This window comes from Ovis aries, chromosome 5 (assembly GCF_016772045.2).
Source record: "Ovis aries strain OAR_USU_Benz2616 breed Rambouillet chromosome 5, ARS-UI_Ramb_v3.0, whole genome shotgun sequence".
In the NCBI taxonomy this organism is placed as follows: domain Eukaryota; kingdom Metazoa; phylum Chordata; class Mammalia; order Artiodactyla; family Bovidae; genus Ovis; species Ovis aries.
In genome coordinates this window covers 32,246,662-32,265,177 of record NC_056058.1, presented here as the reverse complement: position 1 = coordinate 32,265,177, position 18,516 = coordinate 32,246,662, and the positions used below count along the sequence as shown (strand labels likewise).

At 42.8% G+C, this 18,516-nt stretch overlaps 1 protein-coding gene across 7 annotated transcripts in view; it reads left to right on the top strand.

Annotated features, from left to right (window-relative positions):
• TNFAIP8 (TNF alpha induced protein 8) overlaps nt 1-18,516 on the top strand; it is a 143,263-nt gene that overhangs the window by 77,919 nt on the left and 46,828 nt on the right. The window contains exon 1 of one of the 7 annotated variants that reach the window (XM_042250319.2): nt 16,899-17,049. The exons of 5 other annotated variants lie outside the window; for them this stretch is intronic. In XM_042250319.2, the coding sequence (XP_042106253.1) occupies nt 17,013-17,049 (37 nt within the window). In that variant the 5' untranslated portion in view covers nt 16,899-17,012. Of the gene's footprint in view, nt 1-16,898; nt 17,050-17,215; nt 17,237-18,516 lie in introns of those variants that run through there. One more of the 7 variants, XM_042250325.2, reaches the window with a different exon arrangement.

Below are 18,516 nucleotides of genomic sequence, written 5' to 3'. Positions count from 1 at the left end.
TTGATGTGAGCCTTGTGTATTTTTGTTTTTGTAGTAGACTTTACCTTTTTACCTTAGGTTAGAAAACTAACTATTACTGGAGTAAAGTGGGCCACCATGATTTTTACCCACAAATTGCACATACTCCAAAAGAAACCATGTCCTCGATAAAAAGAATTTCTTTCATTCAGTAGCCTTGGGAGACTGAATCAATTTAGAGAAGCAGAGGTGGAAATCTCAGTCTAAACAATTCTGAATATTTTACCTCATTAGAAGGATTTGTATCACTAAAGGTAACGAACCCTAGGCATTTGAAAGTCATACACCTGTCTGGCAAGTTGTCTGCTGGGTTTTACTCCTCTTTGCCTTTTCCTGGTATGAGGCAGGCAGGAGGTTAGTGAGCTGGGTGGGGTTGGGGGTGGGATCAACTTGCACTCACTCTTTTCCCAACCCTCCAAGCCTCCCCACACTCTTAATTTCTGCATTCCTGCTACCTGCCCTGTGAAGGAACAAAGAAATTTGGTGAATTGATTTGCTTTTTCTTTTGGCTACACCATGCAGCATGCAGAACTTCCCTGACCAGAGATCAAAGCCATGCCTGCAGGGAGGCACAGAGTATTAACCACTGGACCATCGGGGAAGTCTTTCATTTACTTTTAGATATTCGTCATCCACGGGCCTCTCCTCCAAGGGATGCTTGTATTTTTAAAAGAACTTGAATGGAGGAACAGAAAACAGGGCAATGTTTAGCGCAAAGTACCGCCTCTCTAATGAGAGTGTTTCCTGTAATGCTAAGAACATAATTTGGGGCTTGGGAGCCTCCCAGGCGTCTTAGAGGTAACATTTTCTGTTGCCCTGCTTCAGGTAAGACCTGCTGGGCTAGCATCAGCCACTGAGCCTGGAGAGTGAGGTTTGACTTCATTCTTTTTTATTTGTGTAATTGAAACTTGTGTGAGAGTCCATGCAAACTATTGCAAATGTGTTTTTGTAAGAGATTGATGGCACCCTGCTTCCCTGTGTCTGGTATTGGCCAGTGGGAGACTGTGACTTGAAATATTCCTTCAGCAAAACCACTGAAATCAAGTTGCGCTAAAACTGTGTTCTTCTGATAGTGTTTTCTCCTCAGAGTACTCTCCCGACTTACTCTTTTCAATGGGATTCCGTAAGTGAATAGTCCACCAATCCTTCCTCTACTGCCTTACGTGCGTGCATGCATGCTAAGTCACTTCAGTTGTGTCTGACTCTTTGTGACCCTGGGGACTTTAGCCCACCAGGCTCCTCTGTCCATGCGATTCTCCAGGCAAGAATACTGGAGTAAGTTGCCATGCCCTCCTCAAGGGCATCTTCCTGACCAGGGATCAAACCCACATCTCGTGTGTCTGCTGCATTGACAGGTGGGTTCTTTACCAGGCGCCACCTGGGAAGCCTCTCCACTACCTTAACACCAGGTTATTCTGCAAGTCCTTGCAATGTGGCTTTTACCTCTAGTTCTGTTACTAAATGGTCTTTCTCAAAGATCCCGGTAACCAAGTGATTATCACGTCCATTGGTCTTCTCTTTAACCTTCCTTTCTGACCCTTTATTCTTGCCTCTGTAGATCATTACACATGTTGTTAGCTCTACCTGGAACTGTTCCTCCTTCTCTCTCCTAACCTCCCTTTCTTTGGCTAATTCTTCGACCTTCAGATCTTAGTTTAGAAATCACTTCTCTCAGGAAGCCTTCTTCGATGACTCCCTCCTGCAGGTCCAATTTAGGTATTTGTCCTTTGAATCTTCATAGCACCCATACTTCTGTGCTATTCACTTGTCCTCAGTTCAGTTCAGTTCCTCAGTCACGTCCGACTCTCCCTGTCCATCACCATCTCCCGGAGTTCACCCAGACTCACGTGCATCGAGTCCGTGATGCCATCCAGCCATCTCATCCTCGGTCGTCCCCTTCTCCTCCTGCCCCCAATCCCTCCCAGCATCAGAGTCTTTTCCAATGGGTCAACTCCTCGCATGAGGTGGCCAAAGTAGTGGAGTTTCAGCTTTAGCATCATTCCTTCCAAAGAACACCCAGGGCTGATCTCCTTTAGAATGGACTGGTAGGATCTCCTTGCAGTCCAAGGGACTCTCAGAATCTTCTCCAACACCACAGTTCAAACGCATCAATTCTTCAGCGCTCAGCTTTCTTCACAGTCAAACTCTCACATCCATATGTGACAACTGGAAAAACCATAGCCTTGACTAGACGGACCTTTGTTGACAAAGTAATGTCTCTGCTTTTGAATATGCTATCTAGGTTGGTCATAGCTTTTCTTCCAAGGAGCAAGGATCTTTTAATTTCATGGCTGCAGTCACCATCTGCAGTGATTTTGGAGCCTCTCAAAATAAACTCTGACACTGTTCCCACTGTTTTCCCACCTATTTCCCATGGAATGATGGGACCAGATGCCATGATCTTCGTTTTCTGAATGTTGAGCTTTAAGCCAACTTTTTCACTCTCCTGTTTCACTTTCATCAAGAGGCTTTTTAGTTCCTCTTCACTTTCTGCCATAAGGGTGGTGTCATCTGCATATCTGAGGTTATTGATATTTCTCCCGGCAATCTTGATTCCAGCTTGTGCTTCTTCCAGCCCAGTGTTTCTCATGATGTACTCTGCATATAAGTTAAATAAGCAGGGTGACAACATACAGCCTTGACGTACTCCTTTTCCTATTTGGAACCAATCTGTTGTTCCATGTCCATATCTAACTGTTGCTTCCTGACCTGCATATAGGTTTCTCAAGAGGCAGGTCAGGTGATCTGGTATTCCCATCTCTTTCAGAATTTTCCACAGTTAATTGGGATCCATACAGTCAAAGGCTTTGGCATAGTCAATAATGCAGAAATAGATGTTTTTCTAGAACTCTCTTTCTTTTTTGATGATCCAAAGGATGTTGGCAATTTGATCTCTGGTTCCTCTACCTTTTCTAAATCCAGCTTGAACATCTGGAAGTTCACGGTTCACATATTGCTGAAGCCTATCTTGGAGAATTTTGAGCATTACTTCACTAGTGTGTGAGATGAGTGCAATTGTGCGGTAGTTTGAGCATTCTTTGGCATTGCCTTTCTTTGGGATTGGAATGAAAACTGACCTTCTCCAGTCCTGTGGCCACTGCTGAGTTTTCCAAATTTGCTGGCATATTGAGTGCAGCACTTTCACAGCATTATCTTTCAGGATTTGAAAGAGCTCAACTGGAATTCCATCACCTCCACTAGCTTTGTTCGTAGTGATGCTTTCTAAGGCCCACTTGACTTCACATTCCAGGATGTCTGGCTCTAGGTCAGTGATCACACCATCATGATTATCTGGGCCATGAAGATCTTTTTCTGTACAGTTCCACCTCTTCTTAATATCTTCTGCTTCTGTTAGGTCCATACCATTTCTGTCCTTTATTGAGCCCATCTTTGCATGAAATGTTCCCTTGATATCTCTCATTTTCTTGAAGAGATCTCTAGTCTTTCCCATTCTGTTGTTTTCCTCTATTTCTTTGCATTGATCCCTGAGGAAGGCTTTCTTATCTCTTGTTATTCTCTGGAACTCTGCATTCAGATGCTTATATCTTTCCTTTTCTCCTTTGCTTTTTGCCTCTCTTCTTTTCACAGCTCTTTGTAAGGCCTCCCCAGACAGCCATTTTGCTTTTTTGCATTTATTTTCCATGGGAATGGTCTTGATCCCTGTCTCCTGTATAAGGTCATGAACCTCATTCCATAGTTCATCAGGCACTCTATCTATCAGATCTAGTCCCTTAAATCTATTTCTCATTTCCACTGTATAATCATAAGGGATTTGATTTAGGTCATACCTGAATGGTCCAGTGGTTTTCCCTACTTTTTTCAATTTAAATCTGAATTTGGTAATAAGGAGTTCATGATCTGAGCCACAGTCAGCTCCTAGTCTTATTTTTGCTGACTGTATAGAGCTTCTCCATCTTTGGCTGCAAAGAATATAATCAATCTGATTTCGGTGTTGACCATCCATGTGTAGAGTCTTTTCTTGTGTTGTTGGAAGAGGGTATTTGTTATGACCAGTGCGTTCTCTTGGCAAAATTCTATTAGCCTTTGCCCTGCTTCATTCCATATCCCAAGGCCAAATTTGCCTGTTACTCCAGGTGTTTCTTGACTTCCTACTTTTGCATTCCAGTCCCCTATAATGAAAAGGACATCTTTAGGGGTGTTAGTTCTACAAGGTCTTGTAGTTAGTTCTAAAATACTGTTGCCCTACTGTATTTTAATTAGTGTCCTGCCCTCTGTACTCCCCCCTCACTGTACTGTGGGCTCTGTGAGAGCAGGTACCGTGGTGGTTTTATCTACACTGTTTACCTTATACCTAAACACAGTAGATGCTCAAAAAATATTTGTAGCATGAAGAACTGCAGAAATGAAGATGACATCTGAACAGCAAAGTCTGCAGCTTCCTATAGAATAGATGATAAGCCCCTGATTTTCTTTATCACCCTTTGGTTCTCCCTATGTCCTTGGACCTCCAATTAGAAGATGTCGAGGAGTTGTTAGATGTCGTCAGTAAAATATGACATCTGACCCTGAAGAAGAAGAGAGGTGTCAGGAAATCCTTACCATTCCCATTTAGCCACTCGTGACCAGGCAGCAACTCTCTGTGTTGCTTATGGTGAACAAGTCAGGGCTACCTGTTGTTGAAACCAGTGGAAAGAATGAGTTTTAAGGATTCTGACCACCAGCAGAATGGGAAACACGTTTTTCAGGAGACCAGGCAAGTTGGTTGTGATGATATTATCATCAGCATGAAGGAAGAACTTAATGTCTGATTGGCAACTGTAGAGAAACACAGACTAAGAGAGGAACTGATAAGTATTGTGTAGATGGTATTGCGCTTTTCAGGTTATTTAAGAAATTTTCAAGATCATTTTAACTATTTGCAATTTCATGTTACTGATTTTAGAACCCCGTGTCCCTCCTCTCAGTTCTGAAAACATTATTCTACTATATTCAGAGCGTCACATCTGTGTGTAGATCTGTGTGTTGGGACAGGCTTTCTAGAGCAATTAAAAAGAATGTGAAATCTTGATCGCATGTTTCTTCTTGTCTCTTAAAATCGGGTAAGAATTGTTGACCAGGTATAAAGACAATGAAAAAAGACAGATTTATGAGGGAAAGTTTAGTGAGAAAATGTAGGCTCTTATCTGTATTACAGAAGAGTGTGATTAACACTAGTCGATTTTTTAGAGAAAAAATAAAGTATGTTCCATACCCTTCGTTCCATGAAGAGGAGAGAGCCTATGCAACCTGTTGTAGAAATTGTGTCTTCAAAGGCTCTGAGGGCTGGAGGAGCAGCAGCGCTCCCCGAAGAGCCTTGGTCACCTGGGAAACTGGTCTGGTAGAACGCATCCCCACTGGGTGCTCAGACCTCAGACTTAGGTGTGTGAGTGGAGACACCTTCCCCACTATCACGCCTGTTCTGCCTCTGGACTTCTTTGCTGTTCACATCTGGCTCCCTCTTCCTCCAAGTCAGGCAGGCTCTGAACCTCTGAATCATCTCTGCTGTCTGATCTCTCTGTATCTTTCTTCTTTGGGGGCATGTGGCCTATTTGCCTTGAATTATAATAATTTGTGCTCTGCTCATTCAGACACATCCTAGGATGGAGGAAAATAGCCTGGGATGAGGTCAGAGGACCCTCATTCCAGTCTCATTTCACATTCAGTCCCAGCTAAGTGACCTAGGGCCAGCTGCTTCCTTTCTCTGAGGATCTGTGTCCTCATGGTTGGATAGCATCACTGACTCAATGGACATGAACTTGGGCAGAGTCTGGGACATGGTGAGGGACAGGGAAGCCTGGCATGTTGCAGTCCAGGGGGTTGGGCAGACTATGGGAGATGGTTAGAGATAGGGAGGCCTGGCATGCTGCAGTCCGTGGGGTCGCAAAGAGTCAGACATGACTTGGCAAATGAACAACAACATCTTCATCAGAAGATTCCTTGCTTACAGGATTATTATGAGGATCAACGATGATGTATGCAGAAGCACTTCAAGAGCTAGAAAATCTCACCCTCCTGAGGTGCAGTAGGAGCAGAGATATGCTCTGTCAAGTGCATGGCATAATACCTAGCACATTGTAGGTGCTTGATAAACTACACTTATTAGCTAATGATATTAAGAAATAAGCTTCATTTAAACATATAAATTGCTTGCTACTAAACTGCATTGCTGGTTCCGAATGTGGGTCTATGGCCAAGGAGGATATACTCTCCTTCTTCTGGTCCAGCTAACAGGATATTTGGAACCACCAAGGTGCTGCCTTTTCATTCATGGGCGAGTTTGATCCATTAAGAAGATAGGTGACAAAATTAATTACATATTGTGCAACCATGGATCCCAAATTGGCCTTAGAAAAACGTAGCATGTTGTAAATGCAAACAGCCTCTGAGGGAAAGCATGTTCCTAAGAGGCTTGCTTAATAGAATGTTGATCGCCTGTGAGGAGTTCATGCCTTGAGTAAAAGAGGTGTCTGGAATTTCCATCTGACTTTATTAGTATATATATTCAGGTGGCCCAGTGCTGGATGTTAGTTCTTAAAGGAAACAGTGTTCTCACTCTGAAGAATTTAAGGCCGCTGCTCTTTGCGAGTGGGCAGCTTCTGCTTGTACCTTGCTGGCCCTGGAAATTCCATCACCTGAAGTGGAATTTTGTTCAATCCATCTTATTCGTGGCTCCAAGGACAACTGTGGTGGGTTTGATAGGGGGCTAGTGAGGTTGCCTCTGTAAAGATAAGAACAATTCATTAGTTGAAGCCTACACCCCAGTGGCTTCTACTGGGGCAGTTTGCATTTGCTCAGCACTCTCTGTTTATGAGAATGTTAAGAGGAAGTACATCCATTCTGTGCAGTTTGTAAAACAGAAGGCTTGCAGCTGTCAGAATTATTTTCTTCTTGGCTCCTTATCTGGTAGAGTTTTGGATTGTTGCAGATTAACAGCCTCAGTTCTCCAGATGCAATGCAAATTTTCTTGTTTTCTGTCTTTGAAGATAACAGATATTTATGTACACAGTTCCTTGTAACATACTTTCAGGATAAGGAGAAATTAGGCTTATTCCTATATGTTGTCATGATTCAATATTATGAAATGAGTAAATGATTGTTTTATTAGTTGTATAGTGCATTTATAGAATCCAACATATTCTATTCTCTAGAAAGGAAAAAAAAAAAAAAAGCCCACAAGATACAATCTTCTGTTCCAAATAGCTTACAAATCTGCCTCAGAGACAACGAACAATGACTTTGTGTTAGAAGTTCACAGTGAAAGTTGAAGTTCACTGTGCGCTCCTACTGAAGCTTTATGGAGGGATTGAGACCCGAGCTAGGCTTTGGGGTAAAAAGAAAAGAAAAAAAAAAAACAACAGTGTAACAGAGCAGAAAAAGTAGACCTGAAGCCTTGTTCCAACAGCATGGCTGCACACGATGTCGTGATGTGTCTTAAGGTTTGTTTCCAGTAATTTCCAGTTACTGAGAACAAGTGTCAGAGTTTCTGAACGATTACTTGCTTTTCACATCATTCATATCTATCTGTGTCTGGGGGGCGGCACTCAGGATTTTGCCACCAACAGTGTCATTTACATGCACTTGCATCAGCAGTGCTTTCGTTGTGAGGGGGAGGTCAGTGTTCCAGCTGTGTCCTAGGGCACCTGGCTCACAGCCTGCTTAGCTCAGCTGCCTTCACGGGGCAGGGACTGTGGCAGGTACGAATTGTTGTATTTCTAGCCTCAGTGGGCATTTGAATTCTCAACCCGTGGTCTCATTTAAGGGAGACCAGCTTGAGTCTGTTAGATAATACTAGCTCGAGATGACAGACTAACAGCTGTGGGAGCAGCGGGGGAAAGGCCTCTTCAGGAAACATGTAGACGGTGGGACTTAGTGAGATGAGAAATAAGGGAACAGTAAAAAGAAAAAGAAAGAAGAGGGACTTCCATGGAGGTCCAGCGGTTAACACCTGCCACGGGGCAGATCCCACATGCCACGGGGCAATGAAGCCCAAGCTCCACAGCTGCTGAGCCTGTGTTCTCTAGAGCCTGGGCTCTGCAAGCAGAGAAGCTGCTGCAATGAGAAGTCCAAGCACCACAGCCAGAGTGCTGTACACTCGCCACAACTAAAGCAAGCCTGCGTGCTGCAGTGAAGACCCAGCACAGCCAAAAGCAAATAAATAAATGCTTTTTTCCAAAAAGAAAGAAGGGGCTGCAATGCAGCATAAGTCACTGATAGTCATAAGTTTCTAGCTACCATTGTCTAAGTAAGCACAAATGTAATATTCTGAAGAAAACCAAGATGTTGGAAGGGATCTATCTATACCGTCAAGTATAAGGATTCTCCCTAGATGAGTGTCCTTCCAAGATGAGCCTAAGGAACCTTCCAGGCAGACAGTTGCTGAGAGTAGCTAGAAACACATAGGTGGGAGCAAAGGTTCCCAACAGCTTCACTTGTGGAACCCACAGTGTCTCAGGAACTGTTTCATGTCATTCCCAGGACACAAGAGGTATCTAACAGTTTCACTTGTGACGTGTTAGGTCCCAATAACTTAATAAGTGTTCATGTACTAATAACTTTGTAGGCATGTGAAAATACACATAAATTGAAATGTTCAGAAATAATATTTTTATTTCATTCTTTACCGGTTACTTACTGATGGAATGGGTGCATCTGTTGGGCCTTGCGTGTTTCAGTCAGGATCCAGTCAGGAGATAAACCACATGATAATCTGAGTAGGAACATGTGATATAAAGAAATGCTAGCTAGTGAAACAGTATGGCAGCTCCTAAAAACTTAAAAGTAGAATTACCATCTTCTTGTTTATTCAGTAAGTCATGCCTTGACTGTTTGCGACCCTATGGACTGTAGCCTGCCAGGCCCCTCTGTCCGTGAGATTTCCCAGGCAAGAATACTGCGGTGGGTTGCCATTTCCTTCTCCAGGGTATCTTCCCGATCCAGGGCTTGAACCCGCATCTCCTGCTTGGCAGACGGATTCTTTACCACTGAACTGCCATTATGACCAAACAGTTTCCATTTCTGGATGTGTACCCAAGAGGATGGAAAGCAGAGACTTGAGCATGTATTTGTATACCCATGGTTATAGCAGCATTATTCACAATAGCCAAAAGGTAGAAGCAATCCAAGTGTCCATCGATGGTTGAAAGGAAGAAACAAATCATGGTATATACACACAATGGAGTATCATTCAGTTTTAAACACGAATGAAATTCTGACACTTGCTCCAACATGGATGGATCTTGAGGATATTAACTTAGTGAAATAAACCAGTCACAGAAAAGACAAATACTATGTAATTCCATGTATATGGAGTACCTAGAGTAGTCAGATTCAGAAAGAAAGCATAGGATGATGATTGCCAAGGGCTGAGGAGAGGGGAGAAGGGGGAGTTAGTGTTTAATGAGTATAGAGTTTCCATTTTCAAGAGAAAAAGCATTCTGGAGATGGATGGTGGTGAGGCTGGAACAACAAAGTATGTGTACTTAATCCTATTGAACTGTATAGCTAAAAAGTGATCAAGATGGTGGTACTTTTATATGACGTGCATTTTACCATAATTGAAAATACTAATAAAAAAAGTTAAATAAATATTAATTTTGCTGAGGGCTGGCTGTTAGGAAGAGAACTCTAAAGAATAGGGGGATAGCAAATATAAAAAGCAGCTCCGTCCCGTGGGCTTGAAACAGGGCACCAAACCCAACCTTCCTCTCTCTCCTACTCTAGACCTTGGAGAGAAGGTGACTGGCCTTGGCTCCTTGAGTGGCAGAGAAGTCACAGCAGTGCTGTGCAGGTAGAACTTGCTGGAAATCCGTCCTCTAGGATGCTGAGGCAATCCGTTCATGGGGAGGTTTTTCACTGAAGGTGCTCTGCCACAAAACTCCCTAAGGGGGATGCCAGCAGAAGCTGCTGGAGGCTGGTTGTTGCTGACCACCATGTACAGCAGGAGCCAGGTTTTGCAGAAGGTGCCTGGATTACAGGAACTGGGGGCTGGAGAAGTCATGCGTGCTTGTGGCAGCTTGCACACCAGAACCAGGAAGCAAAAGCCCTTCTTCCTGTGCTGTCTCTCCACGGCACTCCAGTGACAAAGCTTAGGATAGCACCAGCTGCAAAATAAAAAATCTCTAAAGCCTCATCTTTATTTTTTCAGAGCAGGTAAGGTGGCTCAGTGGTAAAGAAGCCACCTGCCAATCCAGGAGATACAGGAGATGCAGGTTTGATCCCAGGGTCAGGAAGATCCCCTGATGGTGGAAATGGCAGCCCACTCCAGTATTCTTGTCTGGAGAATCCCATGGACAGAGGAGCCTGGTGGGCTACAGTCGATGGGATCGCAAACAGTCAGACAGGACTGAGCATGCACGCATGAATGAAAGGTGAATTGGAGCCGTGAGACAACAAACTGATAACTGGCCACCTCATAACTTCTTAAAATCAAACTGGATCCACTACCCTCATTTCTTCTTTCATGTTACTTTTCAGATAATATTTGCTTTTTAGTATAGCAACTGCCAACAACCTAGCTTTGCCCAGAAATGACATCAAAAGAAATGTATTACAGTCTAATGTTATGCAATGAACTGGCTTGAACTAGTAGTTTATGCAGTGTCTGAGAGACATTGAATAATGCTATGTCTTCCTCAAAAATTTAAAGTATCCTGTAACACCCCTGTGAGTTTGCTGTAGTGCTCTCAGGCACCATGGCACAATTTGAAGATCTCAGGGCTAAAAACGTGAGACTCTTTAACCAACTCTGACCACATCGCTCTCATATATGAGAATCTAAGGTACTAATTTGCTTAAGAATACAGAAGAGTCATGTGTAGTGTAAAAATTGTACAGGGTCAGTATTACTTCAGAAGATCTTTCAGGAAGTTACCAGATTGGAGACTTAACATACTGTCTTCCAGTAAGTATAGGACTTACAGTAAGCATTTCCTCTAGCATTGGAGCAGGTTCCTGTTTCTTTAGGACTGGATGAAATAGTTGCCTTGTCTTCCGAGGCTCTTTGACATGAAAAAATCCATAGCCTTAGCTACAGCATTCATCATCAGTATGCATAAGACGCTCAGTGTAAGAGGCAATGCTGAGACAAGGCTCAGGGAGGGAACAGCAAAGTCCTATCTCTGTCCCACGCTTACTCTGCAGCATAAAATCACTCACTGGTGGCTGATGGACCATTTAGATTGTTATTTCCTCTCTTCCTCTGTCTGTTTTGGGCTGATGGTACATAGTTGAAATTGAGAAAGTTGAATGCCATTCAAGAGGACTTTGCTGAATTCAATAGTAAAAATTCTATTGAGATAGTTATGTATGTATGTATGTATGTATGTATGTGAGTGAACTCAGTGAGACACTCAGTCGTGTCTGACTCTTTGTGACCTCATGGACTATAGAGTCCAAGGAATTCTCCAGGCCAGAATACTTGAGTGGGTAGCCTTTCACTTCTCCAGGGGATCTTCCCAACCAAGGGATCAAACCCAGGTCTCTCACATTGCAGGTGGATTCTTTACCAGCTGAACCACAAGGGAAGAATGTTAAAAAGTTAGTGTTTTTTTAAAAAAGCTTTTGGCTTCCTGATAGCTCAGATGGTAAAGAGTCTGCCTGCAATGCAGGAAACCCAAGTTCAATCCCTGGATCGGGAAGATTCCCTGGAGAAGGGAATGGCTACCCACTCTAGTATTCTTGCCTGGAGAATCCCATGGACAGAGGAGCCTGGCACGCTACAGTCCATGGGGTCGCAAAGAGTTGGACACGACTGAGCGACTTTACTTTCACTTTTCTTTATGTTCTAGTAGAAACAGAAAAGTGAAAGTGTCAAGTTCCTCAGTTTACCATCTGAGCCACCAGGGAAGTCTAGAAAATGGGTGGACTTAATACGACCTTATATAGGTAGGTAGGCAGGCATACTGTTCATGCTATTGGTTTCCCAGAAGAATCATTCATTTTGGTGATGTTTAACAATTTTGTGAATCATAATTGATACATGTTTCTGTATAACTTTTCTTTAAAGAAAAGCTGAATAACTGAAGTTTGGTAAGCTGACCCATTCAAAAGGACAAACTTCTGATCCATGCCTTTCAGTGCTACCTGCAAAACAGCCTTCCCTTTTCCCCTGAAACACTGTTTGGATAAGTTCTGTTTTGGTTCACGTTTTCACCTCCTGCTAAGTTTGTAGGCTGAGTTTTAACCTTGGCTGCTTTCAGTGGGCAAGCCTGTCTAGCCCTGTAGCTTCATCTCCTGGTGTTTTCTGTCTCTTAAGCAGTGATGGGTTGGCAAAAATATTAACTTGACAGAGATTCTACCCATGTCAGAAACTCACTGTTAAAAGCCGAGTATGACAACTTGGAGTGGATTAGACTTTCAAACAGATATCCGAACAGGAGTCTGTGGTCCAGATTCCACGTATGAGCACTACTTCTGTTTTCTTGTGGATTTCAAATGTTGTTCAGAAACTCAAATAAAGTTCATAACTGCTTGTTGGGATCAAGCAGGGCCATTACCCTCCCTGTCTTGGCCGCCTTTGCTACCTCCTTAGAGTAGAGTGAACACATGGGAGAGAAAGAGATTGTCACTGCTGCTGCCTTTAAGCAAAGCTGCTTACTTCTGAATTCTTCATGATAATCAATAGCAGATGTGTGGCCAGCCCTGGAAAGTTGCATAACTGTCTCACATTGCATTCAACTGCAATCGCTAGCCAACATGAGGGGGTCTCCATTAGGCAGTGGAAAAAGAAAATTTTTGTTTATCTTATCATAAAATTGTTTCCTTGATGTAAGTGGTAAAAGCAGTAGTTAGGGTGGAAGTAATTGGAATATCACTGCCCTTAAACATGAATTTCAGTTCATGATAAGAGGAACTTTCTAATGACTAGAGAGGAAGTAGGGCTTTGTTAAGGCTGTGAGTCTCTGTTAATAGAAGTAATCAAGGAGAGTCTGGATGAAGGCTTGCTGCCTGTGATGCATCCAGGAGATGGCTTCACAGCCAGTAGAGGATTAGAATAAGTGACCTGTAAGTTTACTTCCAAGTCTGAGTTTCTGTGACTATGATCATTTTTCCTCCTGTTCCTTTTCTGAAGATAAGTCAGGGATGTAATCACTGGACCACACACATTAAATCACCCACACCTATGTGGAACTTCTGTACAGTCAGCATTTAGGGCTTCCAAATGGATGCTCCACCACCTAAAATAATCTGGCCTTATTCATGAAAGTGACTAGGGGGATTTCATGATTTTCAGTGCTTCATCACATTTATGACTCATTTTTATTTTTACTACTTTGTGGAACAAGTGGCATTATTCCCATTTTACAGATGGGCAAACAGAAGCTCAGAGAGGCTAAATGGCTTGCAGATTTTAGAAGAAAAGTGATAGAAGAATGAAGAGAAAAATCAAATCCTATTGTCAATGAGATAGTGCTTACTGGGTTTATGGTAATCAGGCCCAGGTCTCCCGAATTGAGTCTGGCTTTCTTTGCCCTGCTTCTGGCAGCCTTACATCCAAGGGAGTTTCGTTGGGGTCTTGACTGAACTTTTAATTAAAAAAAATAGTATTTGTAGTTTCATGTAGCTGAATAAATAGAAGCTATTAAACTTATGGCTTATTTAAAGCATTGAATATCAGGAATGGGATATTTTGATTTGAGGCTGTGATCTAAGCCTGTGAACAGACCCATCTGAGCATTCCACCCTAGAATCATGACCAACTCAAACTCTTTGAGAATCTCCCATTACAGCAAACTTTGAATTACTCCTCTGCAAAATAAAGGTCTTGAATTTTACATGAGTAGTTTAATAGAGTGAGAAAGTCTGGATATAGAAGATAGGAGGCCTGGTCTGCATCTACTGTGGTCTCAAGAACATTATTACCTAGTTTTGTGACCTTGAGCAAATTGTATAGCCTCCCTTTCTTTAATTACATGTCTGTAAAATGAGTATGATGATCCAAGGGAGCTAATTGGGAAGTCTGCATAAAGCCTATGCAAGGCATAGTAAATGCAAGGCATCCTAGCTAAGTATTACAAAAGAAAGATCCAAAGTCATAAATTCTTCAGGTAATATTTTCAGACCTGATTTTGAGTGTGTGTGTGTTTCATCATCTGCTAAAAGTTTTTACTTTTCTCCTAAGAAAGATTTCTTAGGAGAAAAAGAAAAGCAAACAATGAGAGCCTAGGAGACAAGTGCCTCCCAGATGTACTGTTTTCTCCCTGTGTCTGCTCACCCCAGATGTCAGCACTTCTCATTTCCTCAGAATTATCCACTCACACCCAGAGCGGTAGTGAGCCTGGAGGATTTAAGGAAAAAGCCATAGGGAAGACTGAAAAGAGGGTTTACATAGAACAAACTTCTGACTCCCAGGCACGGCCCCTGGGAGGCAGCTTTTCCCCATCGTTTGACTCAGCACTCATTGTGAGCCTTCTTCCTTGACTCATAGCACTTCTGTCCTGCCTCCCAACCTCCCCTGCCTTATCCCAGTACCAGCAATGCGTAAGCAGGAGGTCACTTGAGGCTCAGGGCTTGGGCTCCTGAGAAGTTATGTGAGAGATTTCCACTGTCATTTGAGTGGCCCTTTCTCCACGTTTGGTAAATCAAACTTTCTTAAGGTATGAAGAGTGAGATCACTTGGGCTAGGCAGGGACTCCGGTGAGATACCCAATTAGCCCCACTCCTTTTGGAAGGTTAAGTGCAAGATGTCTAAGGAGGTTAAGAAGGATGCAGAGCCCGCAGTCACAACCAGATGAGGCCAAGAACACAGGTCCCTCTGTGAGGAGAGGGACTGAAAGCCAACTTTATATATAGAGCATGGAAGCCTGTAAAGACTCTCGAGGGAGTAGACATAAATAATACAAGAATAGATGAGGAAAGCTTCAAAGTCAAATAGGAGAAAGCCACTTTTTATACTAAGTAAACAACTCTTTTTCACCTCCCCCCTCACCGACTCAAATGTTGTTTGTATAGATTCAGCCTGTCAGCAAGGCAGAAATAAAAATATCTATAAAATTACCTTTTTTTTTGTTTTTTTTTGGTATGGAATTCTTAGACCTAGAAGCTCTAAGTGAAAGTCACTCACTTGTGTCCAACTCTTTGCGACCCCATGGATTATACAGTCCATGGAATTCTCCAGGCCAGAATACTGTAGTACTAGCCATTCCCTTCTCCAGGGCTAGAAGCTATAGGTCTATACAAATTGACAGAGATGCTTAGTCTTTTTCGCTGCAGAGAACTTACCACATTCTCTAATGTGAGCAGAGTGTGGTTCCTCCTGATTGAATTGTACCTTCTCTTCCCAATTCTGCTGGTCTTCTCTTCTAAGTCTGAACACTTGCTGACCTTCCCTGTTCTTGGCAGACATCTGGGCGGATGTAAGGAAAAGGCCCAAAGCCCAGGCATTTTTCCAACAGCTTTATTGATGCATAATTTAAAAGAAGATGTTTCTGCTGTTGTACGATAAAGTTCAGTTGAGAGGTGGTGTTAATATCTTCCTTAGAACCAAGGTCACTTGGAAGGGTGAACTCCAAGTCTGTGATCAAAATTACCAAAATTTGCCAGGAAGCTCCAGGTGAGCAGAGTTCTTTTACATCTGACTCATGTAAATATTTGGTAATGACTGATTGAAAAAAAAAGAAAGACAAAAACTACCAGAATCTTGACGGTGATGGTGTAGCTAAGTCCTGTCTGACTCTTGCCAGCCCAATGGACTGTAGCCCACCAGGCTCCTCTTTCCATGGGATCTCCCAGGAAGAACACTGGAATGGGTTGCCATTTCCTCCTCCAGAAGATCTTCCTGACTCAAGGATCTCAGATTCTTAGCTTGCATTTTAACTCAGGTGGTGTGCTAGTGGTAAAGAATCCACCTGCCAACCCAGGAGACTTAGGAGATGTGGGTTCGATCCCTGGGTTGGGAAGATCCCCTGGAGGAGGAAATGGCAACGCGCTTCAGTATTCTTGCCTGGAAATTTCCATGGACAGTGGAGCCTGGTTGGCTACAGTCCATGGGGCCGTAGAGAGTTAGACATGACTAAGCAACTAAGCTCTTACCTACACGAACGTAGGTAAGCTACTATTTTTAGGCTACTATACAGAGAGTGTTGTGGAAAAAATAAACATAGAAAGCTCTGGACAGTTTTTCTGATGATTTCATAGAACATGTACAAAATACAAAATTTTAACTGACATTCTGATGTTACATATTATACAGTTGTAGTTCAGAGGAGTGAAGTGAGAAGTCAGAAAGAGCTAATTAGAGGCAGACACTGAACTCATACCTTATTTTACTAATACAGTCAGCTGGTTTCTCCTTTTAGGTGGTTAAGGAAATTTAGATAAATTTGCAGTTAACCACAAAACAAAGGAATAAATGCTTCCAAATAGTAAAACAGAGGTCTATAAAGCTTCTGAGAAGGACGAAGATGCTTTCACATGGGGAAGTCATAGACTATCTGGAAATTTGGGTCCTAAAGAAGAGTGGTTTTGGAGGAAGATAGGACAAGATGGAGAGAGGCTAAGATACACTCACAAAATAAACCGAGCCTGCCTTGCACTGGAGCTAGATCGGGACTTTGTTCCTCAAGGTGACTGCTGGGCTACATTTAAATACAAAAGAAGTTTCTTGCCAGGTTTCTTGAGGACCCCAGTGAAAGTCAAAGATCAACCTAGCTGCTAAAATGATTCTAAATTGGATTAAGAGGCTGACACAGCAGTGCTTGAACTGTTCACTCAGCAGTTGTTCTCCTTGGCTAACCTGAGCAAAGCTGAGGGCCTTTTTGTGAACCCAGCGTAAAAACAAGTCGGACGTTAAGCACACGTACTTTAACACGCCGTGTGTGGTTTGAACGTAACTGGGCTTGCAGAAGGACCTTTTATAAATCACTCTTATGGGGGCACTTTCTGAAGGAAGAGGGTAAAAGTGAGCCCTTCCTGTGACTGGTGAGACCAGACTTTGGGTTGTGTGAATTTGCATAATCATCACCTTGAAAAGGTGTTGCGTCTTACTCCAATTATGGATGAATGGGAGCTATCTTTATGAAGTTCACAGCCCTGGTGAGATGCTGTTGGGCTCCTGGCAGACATCTGTGGAAGTCTGGGCTGCCATGGGGGAGGGCAAAGGACAGATGGTGTGTGTGGGGTGGGGTGGGGGGACTTCCAGAATGATTCCTTAGACAAGACAGGAAAGGTCGCTTCTGACTAGTGAGGGAGCGTGTCTCAGAATGACCTTCATGTCTCCTCGGTAAGTCTGAAGTTACAGAATGAAGTTACTAAGTTATTGCATGTTAGCAGCTCAGATGTGTGGCACAGGGGACCTTGGAATTAACTGGGACTTTCAGAAGGGTGCAGCCTGGTGAGGTCAGCTTCCGGAAGGCTCTACAATACTGATACTTTCCAGATGTTTCTCCTCTTTTCTCCTTTCTGACCGGCTATGTCTTCCTCTCATCATTCTGTCCTGTCCTTTCAGGGAATTGAGATGAAATACTGCCGGGGTGTCTTAGGTGTGATAGAATCACTCAGCAGTAGGAAGTGATTTAATATCTTATATTAATATTTATAATAGTCTTCACTGCTTGTGACTCGCATAAACACGTTTTTTATTTCCTGTTCAAACCCAATATTGGAATAACACGCTAGAGTATCTTTTAGAAAAAATTGCTTTTAATGGTCCAGTAGTTTGTAATAATCTGTGTAGGAGTTTATGGTTTTCAAAGCACTTTTTGCTTATATTACCCTATTTAATCCCCAGCATAAATCTGAGGAGTAATTAATATTCTTTAAACTCTCTTTTTCCAGATGAGGAAAGGGAGGCCCAGAGAAGTTAAATAATTCACTCAAGGTCATACAAATAATAAATGGCAGAACTAAATCTTAATTCAGACTCTTTACATCTGTATCTTTTGTATATTCTTATCATTAAAGTTATATTTACTATAGAGCCTATTCACTAAATTTACTATAGAGCCTCTCTTTTGCCTGTATAAAACGAGGGAAATGATGGAAAGGAAAGCAGCTGGAAAATAAATTTATCAAAAGAATGTAACTTTTCTCACAGTTTCCTAATGGATCTTTCAGGTATGTTATTTGAGGACCTGTTGCCTTATATCTGTAGTAAAACTAGTGCTCTGCAAATTCTTCCATTAAGACAGGTATGTCGGCGGCAGCTCTTGTTCCCCCTTCTCCAAAGGAAAAACTAAGGCTTCGCAAAACTGTGACGTCTTCCTCTCAGCTGGTGGACCCGACCAGAGGGCAGAATTGAAATCTCCTCTAAGGACTCTACAGCCTCTTTATTCTATCAGCGTTTCAGAAGCCTGAATACCTCCCCGCGCCCCCTCCCCCCACCCCACACCCCGACCCCCGCCTTTGGCTTGTATTCTTCGGAGAGTGGTGCCCCCTCCGTCTGGAAATGGCTCTTTGGGGTAACTGCAGAGCATTTAGTGCACCCAGGTTGGGGTTTGAGTAAGGTCTGAGTAAGTCATGCGGGTTATACTGAATGACTAAGCCTTCTGGTCTGCTTTTCCT